At 58.5% G+C, this 13,166-nt stretch overlaps 1 protein-coding gene across 4 annotated transcripts in view; it reads right to left on the bottom strand.

Moving 5' to 3' along the window:
* Positions 1–13,166, bottom strand: part of DGKZ (diacylglycerol kinase zeta) — a 53,779-nt gene that overhangs the window by 21,024 nt on the left and 19,589 nt on the right. For 2 of the 4 annotated variants that reach the window (XM_029997376.2, XM_029997386.2), the window contains exons 1-5: positions 3,550–12,119; positions 2,632–2,740; positions 1,819–1,914; positions 943–1,020; positions 543–599 (exon numbers count right to left, since the gene is read on the bottom strand). In XM_029997376.2, the coding sequence (XP_029853236.1) occupies positions 543–599; positions 943–1,020; positions 1,819–1,914; positions 2,632–2,740; positions 3,550–4,403 (1,194 nt within the window). In that variant the 5' untranslated portion in view covers positions 4,404–12,119. Of the gene's footprint in view, positions 1–542; positions 600–942; positions 1,021–1,818; positions 1,915–2,631; positions 2,741–3,549; positions 12,120–13,166 lie in introns of those variants that run through there. The other 2 variants (XM_029997395.2, XM_029997404.2) reach the window with 1 other exon arrangement.

The raw sequence follows: 13,166 nt of genomic DNA, 5'->3' as shown, positions 1-13,166 counted from the left end.
ACAGGTGCCAGGCCACTGCTTATGCCCAGTACATGAAAACATGGGCTAGAGGGGTCCAACAGCACCACTGCGGGCATCTTCTACCGCTACCTGGAGTACCTGTGGCACCCAGGTCAGGGCTGAGTGATAAAGCCAGAAGTGAGCCCGTACTGCTTCCTTCCAAACTGTAGGAGACTTGGGGACCTGCTGTTTGCCACAGCCTCCTCTATGTGCCTGGGGACGAGTACAAGGGGAAGAAAACCTCTCCCAGAAAACACTGTTCACATGTTCCCCCCATACGGATGCAGGAGCTTTAGAACATGCAAACCACCAGATGCTCTGCATTTGCTGCCTGTGAGCTCCTCGATCCTCACTCCTCACACCCAGCCTGTGCTGCTGCCTTGCAAAGAAACATCCCTTTTACTGTGCCACCCCCTCGGAGCCAGGAGGCAGCATGATTCCTGTGCTCTGATGAGCAATGCGCTGGCAGCATCTGACATCTTTGCCACCAAACTGGAAAGGGAGGGGGCAGATGTGGGCAGCATCCAGGGCACATCTCTCACCTCTCGTACGTTCCGGGATCCTGACTCCCTGAAGGAAGGTTTGCAGCGGAAATTTATCTGTAGATTGAACACATGTGAGAGGAATCAGTAAAACCATCATACCCAAAGGAAACCTACCAGAGCTTACTTTACTACAGTAGGCCTAGAGCCTCTGGAGATGTCCAGTGCTTGCTGCAAAACCCCTCACATATCTCTGTTACTGAAGAACATGAGGCCTGGGGCCCCAATCATGTCACTAGAGGCTCCTTTTGGTATTGTCTCCTCAGAAGACCCCTCTTTGCAATGACACATTGCAGTTCCCCAATCTTCTTGTGTTTCACTACCCAAGAGGAAGGGCTGCCCAGGAAAAGGCTGTTACAGCTTTGCAAGCCGCAGAGAGGGCTTAACAGGCTCTACTCACTTTCTCCAGCTGTTCGATGCAGGGTGTATGCACTACGATCTTGCAGGCGGCACACTTACGCCTGGAGAGAGGTTTTTGCTGGAGGATGAGAAAAGGGGAGGAAAAACATGCATCTGAATAGCAGTGTTCAGAGGCCGGCAAGCTCAGCCTCCCATCACACCCCCTTCATATATATCAGGGTGCAGCAAAGTTAGACAGAACCAAGACTCCTTGCAAGTGAAGGGATCTAAGCAAGTGCGTAGAGCAGATGCTCTCAAGTCTGGGACAGAGCAGGGAGGTGCTCTCCCGCTGTCCTGTCCAGCAGTCCTTGGCCTCTTCTGACACTGCCTGGGAGCACCATGGAAGCTGGTCTGGGAGGCACCTGCAGGGCTCCCACCATAAGCCCCTTGTGCAGGCATGGGATGGCATCAGTGCTCCGTGTCCTGCACCACAAGCAGGACTGAGCCTGCAAGCTGGGAAGGAGGACTGCAGCAACCCCGTAACATCAGTGCTGCCCGCAGGGTCAGGAGGCAGCAGGCCTGGGTCTCCAGCGCTCACTTTTCTCCTCTATTGAAAGGTCTTGGATTCAGATTGTCCCTCTAAGGGTGTGGGATCCCAACAGCCTCTCCCTGGAATATCATCATACCGCCTCCGGGCAAGCGGCAGCTCTGTGTGAGGTTTCCACCGCAAACCGAGCACCAGCGCTGGCAGAAACTGGGGACGCAGCCCTCCAGCATTCAGAGATAGGAGGGACACAGTCCCCACCTTGGCAGCCCCCCAGACCCCCGCAGGTCCCCCAGCAGCAGCAGCGCGACCGTCGCGGTCTCCCGGACGGGTGGCAGCGCAGCCCGCACCTGCAGCCCTTGCCGGGGAGACGGGTGACCCCAGGTGACTCACCAGCAGCTTTGCCATACAGTTCTGCTCCCCAACATAGCAGAAGTCCCCAGAGACATTGGTCTCAAACCAGATGTGCTCCCCATAGACCGCAGTCTCCTGAAAGGCACAAGACAACACGTTTCTCTGAGAGCACCCCCAGATGGGCATCTGAGCCCCTAAAATGCTTTGTGCGAGGGACAAGATACTGGACAATGCTGGGGGGGCGAGAGGTTGAAGCTAAGTGTAGGCCAGGAGACAAGATGCACAGAACAACCAGGGCCAACATCTGGATGGAGGAAACCTCATGAAGCTGCTGCCATGGCCCACCTGTTGGAAATGAGAGGGCCCCAGGAAACCACCTCGAAGACCTACAGCCCAGTTGCAGCGTCCTGCGCAGGGAAGCTGCTCCCACCACCCCCTGAGAGGAGGCATCGGGGCAAATTCAGAGCAGGGGACTCTCCTGAAACAGCTTCTGTTCTACGACCTCAGGGCGCAGCTTAATACCTGCCAGGCTCTGCCTGTGAAGGAGCAGGGGCTTACTCCTGTTGCTTGGCCCCAGCCACCAGAAGACCTCGGCTGCCAGGAGCAGAAGAGCTGGCAGTGGAATAGCTATGCCATCCTCCCAGGAACCACCTGTGCCTGCACAGCCTCTCCTTGCAGCATCAAGGGGTGCTGCCAGCAGCACAGACGCTGGCACCAGCTGGTAGCAACGGCGGATGCCATAAATGTGTCAAAGCTGAAGTCACCTGGGAAGCCTCAGCCCGGGAAGAGCCTGCTGCTTCTTGGCCGAGAGCCGATTCCACGCAACGCCCAGCAAAGCGTGCTACAACTTACGCTCCAGTCCACAGTGCTGCGTATCTGTCTCTCGGAGTCGCTCCTCAGGGCTAGCGCAGGGTTTGGCTGGGCTACCATGTGCTGGAGGCTGGACTTGGCAATAGCTTTCCTGGAAGACACAAGAGGGCTGGCTATTAGATCAGGGGAGGAGGAATATGTGCAAAGCACAACCTGCTTCTAGGATGGACGGTGAGGCTGGAGCAGAAGAGCATCCTCAGGACCAAGTGGCTGGAAACGAGGTGAATCTCCAGCACCGCTGGCTGAGGAGGCCACTCCTGTGAGGCAGCCCCATGGGATGAAGAGGTGCCGGGCACTGAGCTGACGGCTCAGCTAAAGACACCCTGCACCCAGCAAAAGGCACAGCCTGCTGGGTCAAAGACCTCGGGGGTGACAGGTCCATTGCAAAACAGCCGGGGACGCTCCGCCGAGCTGTGGTGGTGGGGCTGCCTTTGCAGGGACAACCCAGAGCCCTTGCCCCACAGACTCCCCGCAGCTTTCCCATACCAAGGCACCTCAGAAGCTGGGGTGTTTTCGGGGACCAGCACAACCGGTTGGAAAAAAAGCAGGTGTTTGTTTGGGGCTAGCGAGCTTCTCCCAGATGTGCTAGGGTGGAGGAAAGGAGCAGCAGAACCAGCCAGCTGGATAAAGTGTGCATCTCCAGCCCACAACCAGACCTGCCGCCTCCCTCCAGCCCCGGGCTGGCAGGAGGGGATGCCCGCAAGCCCCAGGGGCCGCGCTGAGAGCATCAGAGGCCGTGCCGGCCCGAGCGGGAGATGCTCAAGAGACACGAGCGGCGCTGCAAGACACCGACGGCAGCCACGGCCGACGGCGCCGAGCCCCTTCCCTCCCGAGCCTGGGTCTGCACCCAGCCTCCCTTCCCCGAGGCATCGCCCGCTTGCACGCCACCGCCATACATACAGCAGCCGGGGGCTCCAGCCATCCGGGGCGGCGTGGCGGGCAGGCTCCGGTCCCAAGCACTCGGGGAGGGTGACAGAGGAGCAGCCGGCTCCGGCCGCCCCTGCGCAGTGCTGGGCCAGCAGCCGCAGGCGGCTGGAGGGGAGCAGCCCCGGCCGGAGGGTATCGCTGGAGCGGCGTCGCTGGCTGAGGCGACGGTAGCGACCCGGCAAGCCGTAGGCGGCCCGGCCGTACATGAACTCGGTGGGCAGGCGGTGGGAAGAGGCACGCCGCAGGCAGCGGGGACCCCGCGACAGCAGCCCAGCCTGGAGCGGCTGCAGCCGGGGTAGCATGGCCAGCCACCTCTCCTCGGCCCACCGCTCACGCCGGCCGCGCTCGACTCCCGCCGCCACGCCGACGCCATCCTCCGGAGACTCGGATCCGGAGCCGTCGGTGCGGGGTGCCCCGTCCTCCTCCTCCTCTTCCTCTCCGGTGGGGATGAGGCTGGCCAAGAGGATGGAGGGACCCACCAGCTGGGCGTCGATGGCTCGTGCCCGGCCCCCGCGTTTCGTCTGCACGGCGAACCTGGGGCTGAGGCAGGGTGGCGTGGTGCTGGAGCGGCGACGGGGGCCGGGGCGCTGGGGCAGACCCAGGCAGGAGAAGGATGGCAGCGGGGAGCCCGAGCCGCGCCGGCGCTGGGCCAGCAAGGCGGAGGGCAGCCCTGCCTGGGAGCGTCGCCTGGCCTTGCCCGTGGGCACGGCCACCGCGCTGGCACGCCGCGGCCCCTTCCTCCCGAAGTGCCGCCTAAAAAAGGTTTCCATCGCACCCCGATGGTGGCTGTTAACACAGAGACCAGGAGTTAAATAGGGTCCCCCCATGAGTCCCCCGGGGCTGGGCTGCGAAGGGGCAGGGCAGGGGGATGGCGGGGGACAGAGGGTAGGAGCAGGGAAGGTGGGGGGGAACGTGGCGATGCCACCCAGGGCTGGGACCCACTTGCTAGGTAGACGCACCGCTGGGGCTCCCGCTGCCCACAGCTCCCCAGTTCCCTGAGTTTCATGGCTCAGCCCAGGGCGCTGCGATGGCAGGGCGGGTGTCACCGCCTGGCCAGGACCCTCTGCATCCCCTGCTCACCGCTGTGGGATCGGCAGAGCCCCTGCATCCCGAGGTGCCGCTCAGCCCCGGTGACTATCCCCACCGCTCTCCTGGTGCTGGTCCACCTGGTTTCCCCATGGGAACCACTCTGGCTAAGCACCAGCCCCACCAATTTGCAGCAAATTGAAACTAAGCTGTTGCAAATCCTAACAAGAAAACCAACCGGGCAAGTAAGAGCAGGGCAGGGAGATTTGGTAGAAGCTGGCTGGGAGAGCTGGAGGCTGGGAGAGCCGGAATAGTGCAGAGGAGAGCTAGGAAAATCATCCCCTCTGTCCTGCGCAAAACTTCCCTCTCCTGGTGGAAAGAGCTTTACCGGGGCTCTCAAGCTTTCGCTGCCCAGCCCTCAAAGCTTGACAGGCTGCCTGGACACTGCCGCAGCCTGTGGAAAGCCCCAGGCCACAGGTGGAAGGTGCTGCAGCAGTTTCAGCACTGGCGGCTCGGCATGCGAAGGCTGGAGTGGAAGGGGCTGAATCTGTCTAGCTCCAGCGCTCCTCTCCTCCAGAGCTAGTGCTTTGCTTCCCACTCTCCAGCCACTGCCTCTCTTCAGCTGCTACATAGAGAGGACTTATTCGAGGGCAACTGAAAAAAACCACCAAGACCCACAGTTTGGTAGAAGCAAACTTCTGGCTCTTCAATTGCTCCCAAGGCAGGGGACTCTGGATCATGGCAGCCTGCAGGCACACACAAGCCACCACCATCACTCTCAACAATTTCCATGCTGTAGAAGGCAGCTCCTCTACCCATCATGAGGGTACGGGCATGCCGCTCACCACTGCACTAAGACTGGCATCTGCTCCACTTGTTTCTACTTTCCTCCCTTCTCATGCTCTTTTATGCACTCGCTTGCAGGTCAGCAATACCAGAGGACCTTCAGGAGAACACCCTGGCTCAAACCTCCACTGCCCCAAGGTCCACACAAACGGGCAAATTTGTTAGAAGCTTCCCTTTTTGTTTGGCAAACGCAGGTAAGATGGGACATACGTGTTATTTTCTGGACCACAAACTGGAGCTTTTGCTTAGTGCTTGTAGCACAAGCAACCCGTTGGGCTGTACCTCTATTTCTTTTAGATGAGTACAAAGCTGAGTTTGTATCTTTGGAGAAGGTTGGGTCTCCTCCAGCCTGGCAGGCAAAGAAGGGAGCTCTTTAGTTTCTACGGTCTCACTGCCATGCCTGTATTCAGTAACATAGCACAAGGAGGGAAGGAAGAACAGCAATGCCCTCCAGCGAGCAGCATCAGGGCAGCTAAAGCCTGGCTGAACTGAAAGCAAAACAAAGTGTCACCTTCTCGGAGGGATTTCTCAAGTCCACAGCAAGCAATGCAGGTACTTGGTCACCAGCAGGTTAACTATCACACCACCGAGGCCCATGCAGCTTTGCAGAGGGCAAAAGCACGTTTTCCTGATCACCCTGCTTCCAGCCTGTCCACGACACTGCAGTGCTCCATTCCTGTCCCTACTCCCCATCGTCGAAAGGATGATGCGCGGTAAATTGCATCATCACCAATAGGTGTTAAAAATTGTCTGAACAAATAAAACGTGTTAAAAAAACCAAGAGAGAACACCGCCTGGGTGTGGCACGCTGCAGCAGACCCTTTTTGGCCGGCTTTAGCTGCTGGGGCAGACTTACTGTCCAACTACATCCCAAATGAGCTTAACAGATGCTCCCTGCTGCCCCAGATACTCCACTAGCACGAAGCTGCTGTACCACTTGCTGAGCTGCTGCTATGGGCAGGAAGATCTCTCAACACAGCTTCCTTCCTTTTTGCACCACAGTCTCATGAGGAAATCTGCTAGAATAACCTTGGCCTGACATTTATGTTTGGGTACTAGCTGATTACGGCCCTTTTTATCTTCAGGGCTGTCTGCAAGTGGCACACGGACTCACGCTCCAGCCACCAGTGGTGAAGGTTATTACCAGGCAACCATCTGACAGCCCACAACAGCAGCACGTGGCAGCACAGATATGATGGGTGAAGATATCCCCATCTCTCGCAACTTCGTTCCAATCTGAGCTCCAACTGGTATATCGCAGGTGCTGAAAGCTACCGCCGGCGGAGCAGACGGACAGACTGCCGGGGGTGCCCAGGGTTGATGTGCATCAGCAGAGCTGCCTGCAGAGCAGGCGGGGAACCACGCACCAGGCAGAGCAGTCTGACAGGAGCTAAGCCCTGGAAGCCCCCGGCCTAACACCAGCACATCTCTGGGACCTCCACTGTTAGAGAAAAGCCGGCACCTGCGGCTGCTCTGCAGGCTGCATCGCTCGGCATAGTTAGGTAAGGAGGCTGGATGGAGGCAGCCTGGCATTTGCAGGGTGGGAGGGAAAGGAAGTATTGCTGCACGCACTAGGATATCAACTCTACTTACGAGCAGCTATGCACTATCATTTCAATCTCCTTCTGTGAACGAAGAAGGAGACAGCAGCTCTGGTCTGCTCACGATCTGCAATCAGAGCTCTTGGGAAGTGTGTTTTTTTTCTAACCAGACCCCTCAGAGCTCCTCAGCCTCCTATGCTCCCCGCCTGGCTTTGGTGGGCAGAGATGCTGCTGAAGCAGGAACATGTCCCAGAGCGTAGGCAGCCAGCAGTGCGGTCCTCGAGAGCTGGGGGAAGAGGGGGCTGCTGGAGGAAGCTCCTTGGGCGCTCAGAGCAAGCTGCAACCTCTTACTCTGAGGACAGAGCTAACCTTGGTGGCAGGATCTAAATGCCCTTGGAAAGTCAAGCAGGGATCGAAGAGGAAAAACTTGCATCTTGTAACTTCAGCGGACGCAGAGCTTGTGGATCGGCTGATAAGGAGATCCTGCTCTCTGGACAGCCAGCAGCCATCCCTCCTGCAGTGGTGGTGGCTCCAAAACCAGACAGACTGAATCCTAGGGCTAAACACGCAGTGTCCCTCAAGGCATAGGCTCTGCCCAGGTCAGGAGGAGCTTCTTGATATTCAGCTCCATTATTCTGCTTTGCTTCACTAGCCTCAAGCAAACTCCCACGTACCATACTGAACAGGCCCTCTGTGCCCTTAGACATGTAGCAGGACGCTGTGCCATATGCCTGCTTGGCCCTTCCTCTATGTTATTATTCCTTCTGTCCCTCCAGCAGCCTGGTCTATTCCTGCCAGCACTCAGAAGCAAGAGAGATCCCAGGTTACCTTCCTACAGTGCCAAATCTGGCACCTCCCTCCTGGCACCAAGGGTGGCAATAGGACCCTACTGCAGGATAGTGCCAGCAGCACAATGCACAAGCCTTGAGCCCTAGAGAAGTTCAGACTTGAAAAACACAATCAGCTCCTCCCAACCTTTCAGCAAACCTCCAGCTAGCTGTCTGGAAAGCATTTTTTCCAACCACGGGGCTACAGCAAGGGAAACGAGTCGGAGAGTTTTGCCCTGCTCCGTGACGAGCGCCCGTCCTGACGGTGGCTGGCTGCGTCCCTGCATCCCAGCTTGCTGCGGGTGCTGGGGAGCTGCTGCGGCACCGGAGCTGGCAGCACGCAAGCAGGAGCCCGTTTCAGTTTACAAGCTGTCTTTCCCTGGCAAGGACACTTGACTTGCGCAGCTCAACCACAGGGAAAGTGTAAGTGTTATTAATAGCCACCCCTGCGTGACACCAAGATCTCCTGGGCTTCTGCCTCTCTGTCTCCTCCCTGCCAGGACACTAGAGGGATGGAGGGACAAGAGCCTGGGAGCCCATCCAGGGAGCTGCTGCTCATCCCCACCCCTCTGACATACCACCGCTTGCCTTCAGCCTCGGTTTCCATCACAAGCTCGCACTCCCCGCTCCTTTCAGTGCTCTGATACTCAATCTTCCCATGTACGTTGCTGTCCCCACACCACCCCTGCTGAGATCCCGGCCCCGCTCCCCCGTCCTGTTCCCAGGCATCAGTCACCGACCTCTCCTCTCCCATGGGCTCTCTGGCCAGCCCTCTCCGATGTACCACGAAGAGCAACCTGCAGAGATGAGGTCTGCTGAGGAAAGTGCCCCTGTGCCAGACGGGGAAGGGAGCACGCTGGTCAAGATGCGTTGCAGCCCTCAGGGCTTTGGCTGCAGCGAGGTGAGCAACGATCAGCAAGTTCCCAAATGGCGCGGTTTGTTTCTACCCAAAATTTCCATTCCAGCTGTAATCTCTCCTACATCACGTGAATAAAACAGAGTCAGGAGCTCCCCTGTGCTGGGTCCAGCATGAGCAAGGAGATGCGGCTCCCCCCAGCACAGGGGTGGGGAGGCTCCATCCAAACCAAAGCATCGCGAGGGGTGAGCTATGGGCTGCGCTCACCTTCTATTTTAGGATTCATTCATTTGACCTACTGCAACAAGTGCCACTGCCTACATGGGCCACAGCACCTTGCTCCCATGCTCCCAAACTGCAAGAGCATGGCATTCCCAGGGCAAACCGTGGACAAAGACATCCTCAATTGTACCGTCACCCTCATACTGCAAAGGAGAAGACTACTGCTGCAAACTTAAGGCCACCCCTCCAGGCTGCAGAAGGCAGTTTCTGGTCCTTGCAGGGCACTCAGAGGGGAACAGGTCCCCACCTATCTCTCAGCGAGCCCTGGGGTTGATCCAGAGGACTTCAGACCTCCCTCCTAGTGAGAAAGCAAGGCAAGGGCTTAGAAACCAGCTCGTGGTCACACGCATGCAGCTGCAGAGGACCTCCTCCCAGCTCTGAGGTCTCTGCACATGCAGCCCCAGCGCCCTTCTCTGCGGGGAGCTGCAGAGAGGCCCCTGCCAGGGCTACTGGGCACGGACAGCGAGAGCAAGGCACCCCTGGCAACATCTAAGGGCTTTGCTAACTTGCTCAGAAGCCCGTCAGTGCTACTGGGCACTTTGGTTGACCAACCTGGAGGCCTCAGGACTGCACTGCTTCACGAGGGACGGGCAGCTACACCAGTTTGGCCTCTTCGTACCCATCTTGCACGTGGCCGAGCAAAAGCACAAACTCACAGCCTCCTGCTCCCACACATACACACCTCTGCTCCACAGCGTCGCAGCAGTGCCACTGCTCTGGACCCGATGCGAATACCTTGACACACCCCGGACACAAAACGGTAACGGGATACCCGCACAAGACGGCCAGAAGTAAAACTCGCCCAAGGGCTTTTTTTCAGGGGACAGGAATTTCACGGCACACTCCAGCTGGCAGCAACAGCTCAACATCACCACTTCAGCATCACTTCTGACTGCTTGGTGCCCTGGGCGGATCACCGTGCAGACCACACCAGGGATGAGACGCAGCCACTAACTTTAACCCCACACCATTTTCTGGGTATTCACACTCCATCGGGAGCTGGGGACACCACACAGAGGAGACGCAGCCTCTAAGCCGCCTCCTTTGAATGAGCAAGACAGGGGGACGGATGCAGTGCCAGGGACCAGCAGCTGCCTTGCAGGGGGGTTGTAGGCATGGCAAAGAAATGAAACACCACAGCTTTGCAGCTCGTCATGGGAAGCTTCTCCAAGGGGCAAAGCTGGGCAAGGAGCTGCCGAAGGCCATGCAGCAACCTGAGCACGGTGCTCGCTGCCTGGCCCTGCCTCGATCAAGGCAAGCCAAAAGGGATCAGCCACCCGCCCTCCTGCCTGGCCCTTCACAAGAAAATGCTCTCAACTTCGGTTTGCTGGGAAGAGCAGGGGCTGGGAGCAGAAGAGACTTTTTTTACAGTTCCTAGCATAACCCCCACAATCATTCTGGTGGCAGCTCCATCCCGCCTCTCCCCAAATTCTGCATGACACCCTGGTGCCAACCTCCCCTTCGCAGCCTTCTCAGGGCAAACCTGAAATGTGCTTTAAGGTACATCTGCCAGGCTAGCTCAGACCCTCCACTTATGCTTCATAAAGTCAAGAGTTTGCCAGCCCTAAGGCTCAGAGTAATGTTCCCATTACAACAATGTGATTTCCTTCCCAAAATCCATGGAAGACAGTGTTTTGTCTTAATTTAAACCAAAGCCGTCTCCTTGGAGGCTCCTGGGCTGACTCTGGGCATTTTTATCCCTTGACAACTTTCCACCATCATAACATTATGAAGTTTATTTGCCACTACAGTAAATAATCTGCCTCCTGGTTATCAAGAAACCCAACAACACTGATTTAAACAATCTGTCGCTGCGTTTGGCTGGGGAGCCAAACAGCAAGACTGACGGCCTCGAGCAGCGGGGATGAAACGCAGAGGGTGAGCCACCACTATCAGCGCGCCGGGGCTGAGGCAGAGCAGGGGTCGGGGGAGAGGCCGGCCATGCAGTTTCTATTTTGGTCCCATCAGCAGGACCATCGATGCAGGCTGGGAAGGACTTTGAGAGTTTCCTCTCTCAGTCTGAGCTCCATTTGCAGAGCGGCATGCATGAAGCAAAGCGGCGGGGGGTTCGGCAGGGCGCCCCGGCAGTTTGGGTGCCCAGCCCGTGGTTTCTTTAGCAGATTCTTCCTCCCCAGGGCTGGTCCCCTCCTTCAGTACACGCAGCTCTGTGCCTCCGGTAGAGGAGGGACACGAGGGACGTGCTATTTAAAGGGATGCCGGTCCCACAGCCCAGCTGTCTGATCCGAACTCCCTGAGCAGCCCTGAAGTTCTCCTCCTGTTCGTGGGGAAGACATTTCGGCACGGTGTTGCCCTGGGCAGGGCAACATGCAGCATCTGCCCAGAGCAGCAGCCCCAGGGAGGAGGCGATAAACCCGATGTAAAGATAAAGCTGCGGCGTGGCAGATGCAGAGCACAGGCAGCGATTCCCAAGGCTCGGAAATCTTTAGACCTCCCAGAGCAAAGCAGAGAGCGCCTCGGGCGCTCAGCTACAGGCACTGATAACAGAAAGATGGGAGCCGCGTGCCTCCCTCCAGTCCACGGCAGACGTCAGGAAGGGCATCCCACTGCTCCCAGCAGAAGCAGGGTGCCTCACCGGCACCAGGGGCGATGCCAGGAGCCCACAAGTCCGTCCTGCTTCCCTAAACTATCCCAGGGCAAAGCGGCCGGTGTCCGGGGGTCCCAGCGTGGCACAGGCTGGCTCCCCACGCCACTGTCCTCTGCCACCTGCAGGTTTCCCCGCTGCCATCCCCGTGCCACACAGGCTGGTAGGATGCAGCCAGTGCCGTAACAGGCAGCAGACTGGGTGGCTGGAAACGCACCTCTGGCAGGGAAAAACCCTGCCCTCCTTCCAAAGGGGAAACAACAGCCAGGTGCCACCGAGTGCCACAGCGGCTGCGTTTCACAGAGCCCCCGCCTCAGCCCCGGGGACAGCTCTCGTAGCCCTTCGGGCTCGCTCCAGCCTCCAGGAGCAAACGCAGCTCAGCAGGAGCAAGGCTGAGGGTCTCCGGGATGACTCCGGGGTCTGCTTCCCACCGCCTTTCCCCAGCGGGATGGGACGCGGTACCTGCTCAGACCATACCCACGAACCAAGGGCTGGTTCCCCCAGCCTCCTCCCATCCCCCACCCGGCACAAACAAAAGCAGCAAAACGTGGGGGATGAAGAGGAAGACGAGGAAAAGAGAAGGAGAGAGCGTGGGGAAAAGCCCCCGTGACCTGATCCGGAGCGGCGCGGGGGTCCCTGCAAGGTGCCGAGCGGGTTGGCGGTGGCCGCTCGGGAGCAGCGGCAAGCCAGCCCTCCCCAACCAAGTCCTAGTTTGGAGAGCGAACCGCTCAGCTTCTCCCTCCGCCTCCTCCCTGCGCTGCAAACCCTGACAGCGCTCGTTAAAATAACCAACTGCACTTCCTCTCCGAGCAGCCCCGAGGCCGGCTTGTCCCCAGCCAGAGGCGCAGGCACTAAGAGGGGTCCCCCAAAAAAAAAAAAAAAAAAAAAAAATAGAGGGGTCCCCCTCCGGCGCCCAACTGCCCTCTGAGTACCCGACCGCAGCTAGGGGATGCCACCGCTTCCCTCGGAGCGGCAAGAGGAGGATAAGGGGAGGAACCCGCCGAAGAGGCGATTCTCTCCCACCTCCTTGGGACCTCGATAAAGGGGTTTGCACGGCTGATGAGAGCCGAAAGCACCTGCCTTGGAGAGCCCGCGTTCATTTCGTGATGCACAGGAGGTAACTTGGTCCTGAGTTACGGACAGTGTCTGCTCCGGGCGGGCTCCACGGACGTCTCAGGAGCTTTTTACCTCCCCTTGCTGCTGCAAACCCCCCCCATGGGATCTCTCGCAGCCGGGCTGGGGACTTCCCCGTCACACTTCGCCGCTATCCGGGTCCCCCAGCTGTCCCCAGGGACCCGCTCCTGGCCAAACTCCCTTTAGTGGGGCTACAAAACCCATCTCCGCTTTGGCTTTTGTAGAGAGGGGCGGGGGGGGGGGGGAATCACACCGAAGGCCAGCTCTCGCTCCACGATGCCTGCGAGGCGTGAGTCACGAGCTATTGTTATTTTGGTCATTCTCCCATCCATGCGGCCGCAGTGAGTCACATGGATGGCCGCAGCTGGGACCTTGTTGTCCTTTCACACCCTGCCTCCTCCTGCCTGCCCCTTCCCCTTGCCTACATGTCACGGCTAAAATTAGACAGGGAGCTCTTCTCTGCGCGTAGGAGCGTG

Source organism: Aquila chrysaetos, chromosome 2 (genome assembly GCF_900496995.4).
Source record: "Aquila chrysaetos chrysaetos chromosome 2, bAquChr1.4, whole genome shotgun sequence".
Lineage (NCBI taxonomy): Eukaryota > Metazoa > Chordata > Aves > Accipitriformes > Accipitridae > Aquila > Aquila chrysaetos.
The sequence above is the reverse complement of the archived record's forward strand: the minus strand, read 5'-3'. Positions and strand labels throughout refer to the sequence as shown.